General features: G+C 42.7%; 1 protein-coding gene across 1 annotated transcript; it reads left to right on the top strand.

Annotated features, from left to right (window-relative positions):
- Positions 1-39: 39 nt before the first annotated feature.
- Positions 40-8,262, top strand: dpep2 (dipeptidase 2). The gene is made up of 11 exons (XM_035156678.2): positions 40-160; positions 399-556; positions 679-805; positions 899-1,028; positions 3,442-3,592; positions 3,879-3,948; positions 4,443-4,619; positions 5,989-6,073; positions 6,152-6,227; positions 6,700-6,835; positions 7,916-8,262. The coding sequence occupies exons 2-11, from the start codon at positions 402-404 to the stop codon at positions 8,240-8,242; spliced, it is 1,434 nt and encodes a 477-aa protein (XP_035012569.2). The 5' UTR covers positions 40-160; positions 399-401; the 3' UTR covers positions 8,243-8,262.
- Positions 8,263-8,750: the final 488 nt, after the last annotated feature.

An 8,750-nucleotide genomic window follows, 5' to 3' on the forward strand; every position in this document is an offset into this window, starting at 1 on the left:
TAACCTTCAACCCGTGAGACAAAGCGATATTTTCTGGACGCGCCTTGAACGCAGCACACCAGTCAGTTTTGTGTGACTTGTGTTCGCTTTGGACGCTGAGTCGGAAAAAGAGCTGTGAGAAACAAGCTCCTCAACAAGAAGCTGTTATCACACCTGCAATGTGAGTCTATTGGGTTTTTCATTTTAAATTGTATTATATTATATATTGTGTTATTTGTTTTATTATTATATGTATTAGATATTTACTTCAAAATGAAAAAATGTATTTCAAGTCAGATTCAGAACATGTATTCAGATGCTCTGTTGTTTCTAGCTGTCACTGTAATGTGTGTGTGTGTGTGTGTGTGTGTGTGTGTGTGTGTGTGTGTGTGTGTGTGTGTGTGTGTGTGTGTCCTCAGACCATGTCTTCTAGGAAAGCAGTGACAAGCTTTTCCATGCACTCCATCAGGCACCTGTTGGTTCTCTCCTCTCTGTGTTGTTTCATATCTGCAAACGGCTCAGAGACCGACAGGGACCGAGCACACGAATTGATGACCACATATCCTCTTATTGACGCGTAAAGCTTGTTTGATGCCGTCTCCACACATGAGTCACATTCGTGGAAATAAATGTCTTAAATCAGATTAAAATACGTCTCCATCCTGACCCCCACACTTCTCTTGTGCCCTCATTTGTTAGTCATAATGACATAGCTACTTCGCTGAGGGCCTATTACAACAACAACCTGAGTGAAATTGACCTTCATAATCTCAGCCATCTGACCACCGACATCTCCCGTCTCCAAGCAGGCCATGTTCAGACACAGGTATTATCCTACCAAGTGACTTCTGGCTCAGAATGGCAGTCAGGTCAGAAACTCAAATGTCTCTTTCTCTCTCTCTCTCTCTTCCTTGGTCAGATGTTTGCAGCCTTTGTACTCTGTCCGGCCCAAGACAAGGACGCCGTGAGACTGACGCTGGAACAAATAGATGTGATCAGACGCATGTGCACTGAGTACCAGCAGTTTGAGTTGGTCACATCTCCCGAAGGTATTGTACAACTCCAAAAACACCACAGAGTCAAGAAGAGAAGTCTTTGAGAAAATCTCTCAGTTGCAACAAATTATCTAATTATGATTTACCATGCATTTGTTTTCTTTTTTTCCATAATTTAAATGTATATTATCCCATATGTCTTACTTACAGTCCATAATTTGAGAAAGGGAATGGAAATTATAGGGATCTATGCATCATAATGAAAAGGTAATTACTTGTGAACAATGAGATGTTGCACTCTCTCTTACAAGAAATCAAAACTCAAAAACAAATTGTGGTACATTTTCAAAAGATTCAGAATTCTTTGTTCTTTTTTGCACATTTCACTGGCTTGTATTGAATATAAGGTTTTATCTGAGGCAATAACCCTTGTGTTGTCCCTGCTTCCCCCGGCTGTTGGCCCCCTCACATAGCCCACCCCATAAGCCCACCCCATATTAGGACGCACACGTAGCGCAATAGACAAGTGAGCAGCCCTTGCAGATGTATTTGTTACACCCGCGGCACATGGTGTGAGTTTTACAGTCCTTTTTCCTGGGGCATATCTGACACCTCTTTTCCTTCATCGCCCGAGCGGTCTGCTGCTAGGTCTATGGAGGAGGCCGGACACTGGTCGAGCGCCGTAGTCAACAGCTCTCTGTGCGGCGGCGGCGGCGGCGGCTTTACAGCCTTCACAACCGTGGCGGACGCGCCTGTGCGGGGATGCGCTCCTTAGTGCGATGAACGGAGTCACGAGAGCCTTTCCCAGCTGCTCTAGGAACACCCTCCGCTTGTTCTGCTTGCCCGGCATCCAGTCTGGGTTGATCTCTCTCCATATCACGAAGGCAGCTGATGCTCCGATCACCTTGTCTAGGTTGTCCACGCCACCTTTGTTGCGGTTGTAGTCCAGGACGATGACCGGTTTCCGTCCTCGCGGTCGCTGATGTCGGCCTCAGGGTGCCGTGTGCTCAGGAGCACCACATTCCTGTTTTTCTTTGGGATGTAGGACACAAGAGTGGCAGTGGGCGTGAATGCGAACTTGGATGAGAACACCTCTCTTCCTTGACCGCGAGCAGCCCGGTCGGGAGCTCGGGCTTGTTCTTCCGAACAGTGCCGACCACGGTGAGCTTCCTCTCCAGGAGCTGCCGCGAGTTCGAAGGAGGTGAAGTAATTGTCGCGCGTGATGCGACCGTGCAGTCCCTCCGTTACATCGAGCACTACCCACGACCCCTGGTTCCGTTCTGGGCGTCCGCCCTCGGCTTTCGGTGTACACTTGCATCTTCCAAGCGTAGCTTGATTTCGCATCGCAGGCCACCCACGACTTGATCCCGTATTTCGCCGGCTTGCTGGGCATGTACTGACGGAATGGACACCGGCCTAGGGAGAAAAACAGGAGGAGAAAAGATGAGAGGAGATGAGATGAGGACGAGGACTAGCAGCCGCTATCTACATAACATAACATAACATAACATAACATAACATAATAATAATATAAAAAAAAAAAAAGACTAACCTCTGAACAGAACCAGTTGCTCGTCCACGGTCACTTCGGGCCCCGGGTTGTAGAGGTGCGGTAGCCGCGACACCCACGCATCCCAGACCTCTCGCACGGCCGCCAATTTGTCCGCTTTGAGCCGCAGCAGAGGAGGAGGAAGAGGAGGAGGAGGAGGAGGAGCAGTGGCCCTCCTCTCGGCCTTACGCCCTCGAGGACCATGTTATTTCCCCGTTTCTTGAGGGGAAGGTCTCTCTTTCCACGAGTCCAGTGGTGGTGGTGGTGGTGTCGCCGTGGTCTTGTCCTCCTTCTTCTTCTTCTTCCAAGGATGACGAATCTGCAGAAGCATCACCCACTGGGTCGTAGTCTTCGTCACCGTCGTCATCTTCGTAGTCACCGTCGTCGTCTTCGTCTTCTTCGCTATCGCCGTTGTCTCCGTCTCCGTCTCCGTCCTCTCTGTCTTCTTTCTCGGTCTGGCTCTTTCGCGTCCTCTTCGGGTTCAGAGGATGGTTGCTGGGAGAATAGCTGTTGGAGAACCTGTTCTCTGGTGAAACGCTCCTGATGCGACATCGTGCCATGGTCCGTGAGAGAGTGGCACACTGAGACTTATATGTGGGTCTAATGTACCCCCCCTTGATTTCAATTGGAATCAGGTGTGGGTTTAAATGACCCCGCAGAGCACCACAGCGCCCTCTCTGTGGTCTAAATGACCCCTCCCATGACAATCGAGAATGACAATCCATTGGTCTCAATTACCCCAGGAGAATTGGATAATGACAATCCTTGGGTCACCCTAACCCTAACCCTGACTGGCCAGGGCTTGCGTATGATCACACGCACACACTCACGCACACACACACACACACACTCTGGGTCAATTCGACCCAGGAACAACACAAGGGTTAATGTCATACAATGTGTTGTCTGTCACTGCAGAACTGGAGAATGCTGAAAAGAGGCGTAAGATAGCGTGTCTCATAAGCATTGAGGGAGGACACTCCATCGACAGCAGCCTGCCAACTCTGCGGATGTTTTACCGTCTTGGTGTCCGCTCCATGACCATCACACATAACTGCAATACACCCTGGTAATGAAAATAATTTATTTTCAATGTTATAGTTATACTAGACTATTGCAGCCAGTTAAAAAAAAGATGAAATGAAACAATGAACCATATTGAGTTTAAGACGCAGTTCTTTACCCAGTTGACTGAATAAAGTCATCAAACATATTTACATTCTTTTCCCTCTATGCAAAATAACCTATATTTGTAGAGAGACAGAAACACCTTCAAATGCCCTTAACATGCCAACATTCTTTTATATTTTACACCTTCTGATGATTTGTGGTTTTAATAACATTTTTCAATGCAGGGCAAAGTCATCTTCAATGTTGTATAGTTTCTATCAAAGTCTGACGAACAGCCTGACAAGCTTTGGGAAGGTAAGCTCAATCTTCAGTCATATCAACTGCAAAAGTGTCAGCTTGTTTTGAGTTTTTTGTTATCAGAACATAAAATAACTGAATATTTAAGATGGATGTTTTATTTATAATGAGAAACCTTTTGATTAACATGACTTTATTTATTATTATTATGTCATTGTTAAGCTTTTAGACACCTCAGTAATGGACTGTGCTAAACATACTGGACCTTGTTATTGTTCGAGTTTGCTAATGCTATGCAAACGTGAATAGAGACACAGCTGTTACCCAAATTAGACTTGCAATTCCTTACACATGTACTTATTTGAGATAACACACAATATAAACTGCTTCTTTTGAATAGACAGCTTTATAAGGTGTTTCCTCTTCAGTTGCCTCTTCCTTGTAGGACTTCCTTGATTGCTGTCTTGCTGCCTGAGTGTTTCTGTGCATGTGTTCCTTCCCATGATACTGGGATTGGTTGATTTAGTGGTTTTTGGATGTGTTTTTCCGAGGCTGTGGTGGAGGAGATGAACAGACTGGGGATGATAGTGGACATCTCCCACACTTCTTGGGAAACGGCCTTGGCTGTGCTGAAACACACCAAGGCTCCTGTTATTTTCAGCCATTCATCCTCCTACTTCATCTGTAGTAGCCAGCGCAATGTTCCTGACTTTCTGCTGCACAAGCTGGTGAGAAAACTAATTTACTGAGTAATTGTTTGCCTGCTTATCAACTCACTGATTAATTTATAGTTCATTCATTTAATTACACTTTTATTCACCCCTCTGACAAAGAACATGCAGTGCATTTTTCTCTGTAGAGTTTTGTGTATCAACGTGATAAACAGACTTACACCAATAAATTGGGGAAATTAATGAATTGGGGAACATCTTGGGAGGTGATCACACCAGCCGCAACGCACTTCAATATGTTAATGTTTCGATCCATGAACACATCACATTACAACGTTATTACATGGATACTCAGTTTTGCGAATTGAATCTCGGGATGACAAAATCTAGCTATTAACATATAAACACATGCCAAAGTAGTCAAAACCACCTCTGTAGTCGTTCCTACTAAACACACACTCACACTTTGTGTTGGGTCTCCGTGACTTCAGAAGACATTACATTGACCCAGATTGCCTGAATTATTGGGGGGCAACCAGTCCCTATAACTTGACTGTGTAAACAGATTTAAAGGTTCAGTGTGTAGAATGTATTTCATCTAGTGGTGAACTTTCATGTTGCAGCTGAATATCCCTCACTTCACCCTCCCCTCCCAAACATAAAAGAGGGCATGTGACGGCCTTCAGTTGTCTTACAAACTCAAAAAGTGTTTAGTTTGTCCAGTCTGGGCTACTGTAAAAAAACATGGTGGCCTCCGTAGAGAGGACCTGCTCCAGATGTAAATATAAAGGGCTCATTCTAGGGTAAAGGAAACAACAAAAATATACAATTTAGATGAAAATATCACTAGGATTATTTTATGTTCAGTTTCTAACAATAGATCCTTAACCTAAATCTTACACACTGGAGCTTTAAATCCCCACAACATGAGTAATAACATTCACACACACACACACACACACACACTCACAAGGTGAAAAGAATACCAATGAGCTGAACACATGCAGCAGCTACACAGGAGGCAGCCATCATCATCTTCATCATCATCATCACCATCAGCAACAGCACCTGGGTGAGAGAGACAGGGAAGGGAAGAAAACACACAGGCCCTTTGACCCTGCCTGACCTTGCTGCACGTAACATGGATCAATAGCAATTCCCTTATTTAACAGCAGCCATCCCTGTTCCTAGAGGGACATGTTCCTCATTATTCCAGATATTGCAGATGTGTGTGTGTACAGTTAAACAGTGATTACTGCAGAACATAGTTACAGAGTGTGTAAAATAGATAAGTCACACAGAAACTTGATCTTAACCGCATCTACCAACACAGCTAATGAAGGCATGTGAGATAGAAATGTAGGTTCTTTGTGTGTGAAAATGTATTTATACATAGTTTATCCAATGACTTGTGTATGTGTTTCAGAAAAAGAATGGGGGGTTGATCATGGTGAATTTCCACAACAATTTTGTTTCCTGCGAAGACAAGGCTAACATCTCTCACGTGGCAGGTGAGGCATCTATTTTGAACTCTAAATCTGGTATTTGGAGTTTCTCAGTTGATTGATCATTTATTATGTGTTTTACAGACCATTTTGATCACATTAAGAAGGTCATTGGAGCTGAGTCGATCGGATTTGGGGCGGACTTCGAAGGCGCTCCAACGTAAGAAATACTCCCTTGCAAATTGTCATTTTAGTTTTAGTGCCTCTAGGTATTCTAAAACCTGGTTGCAGGGTAACGATAAAACAAAACAAAAAGCATGGTAAGTACACTCGTACTCTCCTAACATGTTTGAGAGGTTGTTCATGAACCAGATCAATTCTGTGCTCATGCTAGCCTGTCTTCATATCAACAATTTGGCCGTCTCAGCTATCAGCAGACTGAAATTGGTAGAAATCAATAATGGTTTAGTGCGAAGAGGCAAAAAGAAAGTGATGATCGAATTCGTTTGATTCCCTACATGCAGACATCATCAGTTCCAAAAAGCAATGTCACAAAACAAATAATAATAAAAGGCTTAAAGGGTTTATTGTTGTAACTATTAATTAGTATTTACCTACAACTACACGATTAGTTTTTAGTGATGCCTTTTGCAAAATAAATATGTGTGAATGTTTTTTTTGTTTTTTTGCAGGTTTCCTCAGGGGCTAGACGATGTGTCCAAGTATCCTGACCTGATCCAGGAACTGCTGCAGAGGAACTGGACAGAAAGCGATTTGGCTAACGTCCTTAGAAGGAATTTCCTGCGAGTTTTTAGGGAGGTGGAGCGGGTGAGCTGGAAGATTAATATACTGTATTCTCTTGTCAAATATAAAGCTTTCCTTGATTAATGAAGGGAGGAAGTGCCATGTCCCAAATGTTTAGCTGTAGACAATGAGTAAAGGATATGTTTGAAATATTGGACTTGATATCGGTTTATTTTATTATGCCTCCACACATTATGTTTTCTGGTTGTCCATCTGTCCCATTCTTGTGATCTCACTATGAGGGATTTTATTTAAAATTTGGTTCAAATATTAAGTCGTTCTGAAGCATGAACTGATCAAATCTCTGTGGTCAAGGACCCATTTTTGTTCTTGTGAACAAGTAAAAACATTCATTTGGACTTAAAGATGAACTGATTTTTGTGGTCGAAGGTCATGGTCATGGAGACGTCATGTTCTTGTGAATATGATATTTTAGGAACAACCAGAACGAATCTTATTACATCTGAAACGAACATTCACTTGGACTCGAGGACAACCTGATTAGATTTTGGAGGTCAAATGTCAAGGTCACTGTAACCTCAGGTTATTTTAAGAGAATCCTTTTAAACTTAGACTCATTCAATAAATTGATAAGATTTGGTGATCAAAATTTAAGGTCAAGATCACAATGGCCTAAGTTTCCTTTTAAGAAATTTCTTCAGAGTTTGACCAGTTGTCACTTGGACTAAAAGATGAACTGATTAGATTTCAGTGGTCAAAGTTCAAAGGCCACAGTGACCTCATATTTTTGTGAATGCATTATACCAGGGACTGGAACTGCAGTTTGTCAGAGGCACAAACCCAGGACAGTAATTCTAGTTTTTCTGACAACAAAACTTATGTATCTGTCTGGATGCATATCCTTTATTTAAGAATTTGTGGCAACTTTAAAAAAAACTCCCTGTTGGTCAAAATAACATTTTCAGATTCAACAGTAATCTTGTTTGCCTCCTGAGATTGACTGAATAATAATGAACATATCCAACAGATTAAAATATTGCTTTTTACAGTTTAAGAGAGTTCTCTATAGCACAGACTAATTCAAAAGTTGACTCATTTCAAATGTCACCTCCCTCTCTTGTCTCTCTCTGTATTTTCCTCCAGGTCCGTGATGAGTTAAATGTCACCCTACCCGGTGAGACCCAGATCCCTGCTAAGGGGATCCAGAACAGCTGCAGACTGAATCTTACGCTAGCTAAAAAATTACAGCAAAGTCCCATCTCCAGACTCACCTCCGGTCTCACCTTCAGTCTCATCTCCAGTCCCAACTCCAGTCTCATCTCCAGTCCCAACTCCAGTCTCATCTCCAGTCCCAACTCCAGTCGCACCTCCAGTCCCAAATCCAGTCGCACCTCCAGAGCCCAACACGGAGCTGCAGATCTGCTGATCCTGGCTACTGTTCTGCTGCTTTCCAGCATGTTTATTGATTGAATATTTAAAAATGCACTTCAGCCAAAGCGTCTTTATTTTAAAGCGATACATTTAATCCTGTGTGAATAACTAGAGCTCATTGAGTTTTCTGTAGCCATTTGGAGGCTGACACATCACCCCACAGGTCAGCAAAGATAAGGTGATGGATCAGATTCTTACCACCAGTGCAACAAAAAAAACATTAGCACTTTCTTCCATCTGGGAGGTAATTTAACTTCTGTCTTTAATTTCTTGGTGAATGTGTGTTGCCATCTCTATGAAAAATTATGATATATAGGAAAATAATGACACTGACAACTCCAGAGATGGAACTTTAGTATATAAAGTTGTTTGCATAAGTTTTTTTAGTCTTTGCTTGTGAAAGTTTCTGTGACTGGAGGTGGGGTCACTATGCTGGGAATAATGAGGGTAAACAGTTCTGTTAAGTGAAAAATTATACATTATCATAATATTAATATCACACAAATTATGTATTGCTGTAATGGTATTGTATTAAAGGTTTCATCAA

The sequence above is a fragment of the Hippoglossus stenolepis genome, chromosome 1 (assembly GCF_022539355.2).
Source record: "Hippoglossus stenolepis isolate QCI-W04-F060 chromosome 1, HSTE1.2, whole genome shotgun sequence".
Lineage (NCBI taxonomy): Eukaryota > Metazoa > Chordata > Actinopteri > Pleuronectiformes > Pleuronectidae > Hippoglossus > Hippoglossus stenolepis.

Coding starts and splice junctions, on each gene's coding strand:
- dpep2 (XM_035156678.2), top strand. CDS start 402: ATGTCTTCTAGGAAAGCAGTGACAAGCTTTTCCATGCACTCCATCAGG. Junction 3,593..3,878: donor CATAACTGCAATACACCCTG/GTAATGAAAATA, acceptor TTTTCAATGCAG/GGCAAAGTCATCTTCAATGT. Junction 6,074..6,151: donor TAACATCTCTCACGTGGCAG/GTGAGGCATCTA, acceptor TGTGTTTTACAG/ACCATTTTGATCACATTAAG.